The following is a 6000-nucleotide window of genomic DNA, read 5'->3' as shown; positions in this document are numbered from 1 at the left end:
GTTGGGAGCTCGTTGTCGCCGCGTAACGCTAGTGACGGACGCATCCCTCACCGGTTGGGGAGCGGTCATGAGTGGCCGCCCTGCCCACGGTTGGTGGAGAGGTCATCATCTCGCCTGGCACATCAACAGGCTCGAGATGCTGGCCGTGTTTCAGGCTCTGAAACACTTTCTCCCAAACCTGAGAGGTCACCATGTGTTAGTTCGCACCGACAACACATCGGTGGTCTCTTATATCAACCACCAAGGAGGTCAGCGGTCGCACCCCCTTTACAGGTTGGCACACCAGATCCTTCCGTGGGCCCAGGGCAAACTCCTCTCACTGAGAGCGGTTTACATCCCTGGGCACCTAAATATGGGAGCAGACACCCTGTCAAGGCAGGGGCTGATATCCAGGGAATGGATGCTTCACACCGAGGTGATGAAGCAGATCTGGGGAGTGTTTGGCCAGGCTCAGGTGGACCTCTTCGCCACTCAAGAGTCAGCGCAATGTCACCTCTGGTACTCTCTACGTCACCCAGCTCCGTTGGGGCTGGATGACATGGTACAGACGTGGCCGAGGCTTTGTCTGTACGCCTTTCCCCTGATCGCTCTGCTCCCCGGAGTTCTCATCTTGGCTTTTTTCAGTAGTTTGGTGAGTCTTAAAAAGCTGCTCATAGTAGCAGGACGAGAAGAAACTCTTCACCTACAAACTAAACACACATGAAATAAATTCCCACTCTCATCTACAAGATGTTTGTCCACCCAGCAAATCAAACCACATTTATGTAGAAAACAGACCGCAGCAGGTTTCAGTTTGACTCAGAAGATGAATTTAGAAAACCTGGTACTGTGAGGTGGCAGACGATTTTATCTATGCACTTTGTTTTTTCCATTCACTAAAATTAGAATAAATATACTGAATTTATAAATGTAAAAATCATTTGATAATTCTTATTCATCTTCATTTAACTGACAAATGTACAAAGAAAAGATTTCCAGTGCTTTCATTGACCAAACTGTATTTTGTAAAAATAAACTAATTTAGATTTTGAAGGCTGCAACACACACAGAACTTGGGACCATCAAATGTTTTTCATCCACAATTCACACAATATTCTTTTACCTTTATCAATTTAACACTGTCAGGAAACTACACTCTCAGAAAAGGTACAAAAAGGTACATAAACTGTCAGTGGGATGGTACCTTTTCAGTTATATGTACATTTACAATACTAATATCCACACTTAAGGGTTTTTTTAAGTGTGCCGCCCCAATGACAGCTTTTGTACTTTAGAGTGTACCTTACAGAAAGCAAGTTAAATGATAAAAATATAGAATATTTGCCTGTTAAGAACAGTTAAAGTTGTAATAACAGCCAGATGAACCATGCAAATGCAGCGTGTGAACGAGCAGGGTCAAACTCTGCAGTGGGAGGATTCACACATTTACAGTTCTGCTGGTGGTTTAGCAGGTAGTTTTATTAGATCAGATAATGAGCGACTGAGGAAAATGTTTCTCATGTTTGTTTTGTTCTGTTTGTGCTGGTGCTGTCAGATTGGTAAGTTATTTAGCTTATTTTTTTACCCCCACTTCAAAGTAATAAATATTACTGCTACTGTTCAAAGATTGTTTTCATCGACTGCTCTCAGTATCATGAATATTTTGAAATCTACTAACTTTAGTATCTCTTTATTATTTTAAATGAAAATTTCCAGATCTAAAAAGGTCATGAAAATAAGTTTTATTAATTTACAGTCTGTATCGAAAATATCTGGCACACTTAAACTTGTACTATCAATCTGCAATAAATTATGTAACTTTATGCATTATTTTCTTCTGAAATGAAAGATTAAGGATGTGTTGCACCATAAGTATTAAGCTTAAATCCAGGTTTAGCTGATAAATCTGCTGCGTCAAACTTTAAACTTTGAAATAGGTGTACATTTAAACCATCATTTTGTTCCCAATGTTCCTTTACATTTAAGATAAATTAACTTTGACCCTATTACTTCAAACTCATCAAGGAAGTCGCATGACTGCAAAATCTATTTTTGGAAACCTGTTTGCTTTGAGTTTTTAAATATAATTAATGCATTTATGTGTTTAAATATTAAATATATTAAATACAATTCTTCTGGTAGAGGACACTGTGGCATTACTATGAAGAACCCTTCGGGGTCATTATAGCTCCAGGATCCAATATGTTCTTAATTTGGCACTGGTTATCTGTCCTTTTTTCATAAATTATGCCATATTATTCCATAAATTGATACTATAAATATATTTCCAGGCGAAATATATTTTCTTTGTCTGCGTGATTCTAACTGTCTCTCTGTAATGGTAGCGGTTAACAGTTTACAACAGTTTATAAAGAAAGTTGATATTTTAGGCATTTATTGTTCTTTATCTGTGTCAAAGGAATGTCAATATAGCAGGGATATACAGCTATAAGATAATACATTTAATTTAAACGTTATTAGTGCAACTCATCCTAAAGGCTTTCACACATCTGTCTGTTCATATATCTCACCTTTCATTTTGTTTTGTGTTTCTGCTGCTATTCTGGATGTGAATCTAACAACTTAACATGTAAATGATACAGCTTTTGGCAGGCTTTGTAAACCATCAAGAGGCTTTAATCGGTGTAAAATCTGTTTGTTCATCAGGTGTGTTTAGTGAGTCAGTGTCAGTGACGGAGGGAGATTCTGTTACTTTACACACTGATGTTACTGAAATATGTGAAGGCGATGACATACTGTGGAAATATGGAGCTGAAAAGGATCAAATAGCTAAAATGAAGAAAAAAAAACAAATCTTCTCCACATTTAAGGGTACTGATGGGAGATTCAGAAACAGACTGAAGCTGGACAATCAAACTGGATCTCTGACCATCACAAACATCACAACTGAACACGCTGGACTCTATAAACTAGAGATAACTGGAGTGAATAAATCATCAAAAACATTCAGTGTTTCTGTCTATGGTGAGAGATTATTTGTCAAAATATTTACATATTCTAATTACATATTCATTTGTTAAATCATTGTATAGTTTAAGAGCACAGTCACTCTCAGTGACCATCAACACACTAAACACTCACTCAACACAGAAGACAGTATCACTCGATTCACAACACTGAAAATAGACTGAGAGTAGGGTTCATATTTCTCTTTACTCTCTCATGTTTTCAGCTCGTCTGTCTGTTCCTGTCATCAGCAGAGACTGTTCATCATCATCATCCTCACAGCAGAATTGTTCATTGTTGTGTTCAGTGGTGAATGTGAGTCATGTGACTCTCTCCTGGTACAAAGGAAACAGTTTATTGTCCAGCATCAGTGTGTCTGATCTCAGCATCAGTCTCTCTCTACCTCTGGAGGTGGAATATCAGGATAAAAACACCTACAGCTGTGTGCTCAACAATCCCATCAGCAACCAGACTCAACATCTGGACATCAGTCAACTCTGTCACACATGTTCAGGTACAGCAGCGCTGATATTAGTGTTTATTCATTGTGTTGATCTGTGTTGTAGATCAGACTGATTCAATCACTTACATTAATGACTCTTTTACTCTCCTTCATATCCTCCAGACTCAGTCTCTCTGATAGTACTGATCTGTGCTGCTGCTGGTGGTTTTCTGTTGATTGTAGCGGCAGTCGGGATCTTCTGCAACTGCTATAAATGTAAAAAAAATAATAATAATAATAATAATTGCTCAAGATCAAACAATTAATGCATGTGTTGAAATATTTATCTTATATAAGGCACAAATTTCATTATAAAATAAAAAATGTTGTTGTATGTGTTTGTATGTTGTTGTATATGTATGTCATTGTTAATGCAGTCCAGACACATGGGAAAGACAAGACTCATTCAACATCACAAATTTATTCAACCTATAAATTCATTAGCACAAATCAAAATGTATTAGAATGCAGAAAGGGATTGTATTTTCCTTCAATAACAACAAGATATTACTGACAAATTATGCTTATAATTTAACGATTAGTTCATCCAAAAAAAGGAAAAGGAAAAGAAAAAGGTCTTAATTTATGCAAGGTACTGTTACAAACCCACATGAATTTTTCCATGCAGAAATCAATGGAGGACCATATGTATGGAAATATCACCTCAAAGCGATGATCAAATACCGAATCTACTGGAATAAATTAATCTTACAGCTCTGCGGGTCCTGTTTTTTTATATTTTATTTTTTTCTTGACCCTATTTTTTTGCTTTTTTATTTTATTAAATGTTTCTTCTTCTTTTTTTTTTTTTGCTGCTATATGTAGCCTATTCGTTTAATTTAGTGGGCCACACAGCATAGCACTCAGAAACTCAACTAAATGTTCTGTTTGCTATCTTAACAAGCATGGACTTTAGCCTATTAAATACCGACCCCTTCACTGTTCCCTGTAAAGAAATAAACAAATAAACAACGACTGAATACAGTCTATCACACATAATAAGCTCTGCTGGATATTTGGTCAAATTCAGCACAATCACATCAACCCTCTCTGGTGTTGAAAACGGACCACATCTCTCTAATAATAGCACTTTTACTCGACACAGTGCGCTATAAATAGACGGAGCAATCAGGCTGCCAAAGTCACGTGATTTTGGTCAACTATGGCCTGGTATCACAGACAGGGCTTAGACTAAATCAAGATTAGGCCATCGTTCAATTAGGACATTTAAGTTATTTTTATAAACATGCTTAGAAAAAAAACATTACTGGGGTGCATCTTGAGACAAAACAAAGGCATTGATATATTTTAAGATCAGTCAGTGCAAGTTTATTTCAGTTGAAACAGCTCAGACTTATATTTTAGTCTAGGACTAGACTTAAGCCTTGTCTGTGAAACTGGGGGTAGGTTTCCTGAAGTCATAACTGTTTGTAAATTTCAGTGGTTCGCCGCTAGGGGGCGATGATTATCGGAAAACCCATGAGCCAGCAGTGTCTATCTCAGATCAGGTTTACAATTTCTCTGGCACGTTTTTATAATAAAAAGGAAGAGATGTAGTTTTGTCTCCTATTAGTCTAATTACCAAATCTCTCAATAAAACAAATAAAACGGTTACACTTTATTGCGATAGTCCACTTTAGACGTAACTACAAGTAACTTTGTAACTACATGTCAATTAATTCTCATTAATTTGCAACTACATGTCTACTAACTCTAGGTTTAAGTTTAGTAGAATAAGTTGACATATACTTGCAAAATTTCTCATAGTCAGTATGTTGTGGACCCATCAAAATAAAGTGTTAGATATTAAGCAGACAGTCTTAATATTCCAAATATTCTTTTCGCACACTAAATCTTGAAATCAGCTGTTTTGTACATAATGTATATAGTTATTGCAGTGATAGTAGCACAACAACACATTACTGCCATTAAAACAGACCTGGGGCCTGTTTCATAAAACAAGTTTTCCAAATAAGCCAGGCTTAATTATTTCAGATAGTCTGACTTATATTGAACCAAATCAAGTGTCATCAAGTCAGGCTAACTGAAATAAACCTGGCTTATTTGGTAAACTTGTTGTATAAAACAGGCCCCTGAAGCTGTATTGATAAATGCATACAATTACAATTACGGTTATTATTATTATTATTATTACACAGTACATCGACATATAGCTAATTGATTTTACTAATATCTTTGACTTATATTTACACCTTTCTGCCGTCTTTACTTTCATTCACTGTATCTAGTGGCTCCATCCGGTGGGTTTTGAATAAAAGCAGCTAAAGCAACAGCACAGCACTATGCAGCAGGTGATTGTAAAAGTCATGCGACATAATATAAAATGTGAAAATTGTGTGTCACTTTGATGTGCTTCAGCAACAAGGTGGACTTCCAGGCCTGTGGCTGCACTTGGGCCTGCCGCCCCACCGGCTCCAAAGGCTTCTCCATTCCTCTGAATCCATTCTGGTCCTCTGTTCCTCTGATTCCACCTTAGTCTCCACCTCCAGAAAGAAAGAAAGCATTCTAAACTTTTGAAAAGTTAAATATAA

The 6000-nt window shown here is 37.0% G+C and overlaps 1 protein-coding gene across 1 annotated transcript; it reads left to right on the top strand.

Moving 5' to 3' along the window:
• The first annotated feature begins 1356 nt into the window (after window positions 1-1356).
• LOC306874932 (SLAM family member 5-like) lies at window positions 1357-4163 on the top strand. The gene is made up of 5 exons (XM_079425268.1): window positions 1357-1538; window positions 2647-2964; window positions 3173-3460; window positions 3572-3664; window positions 4077-4163. Coding segments are annotated over exons 1-5 (873 nt in total). The 5' UTR covers window positions 1357-1366; the 3' UTR covers window positions 4079-4163.
• The last annotated feature ends 1837 nt before the right edge of the window (window positions 4164-6000 follow it).

The sequence above is a fragment of the Barbus barbus genome, assembly GCF_936440315.1.
Source record: "Barbus barbus genome assembly, chromosome: 9".
Taxonomy (NCBI): Eukaryota; Metazoa; Chordata; class Actinopteri; order Cypriniformes; family Cyprinidae; genus Barbus; species Barbus barbus.
Note: the sequence above shows the minus strand (reverse complement) of the source record. Positions and strands in the feature narration are given on the sequence as shown.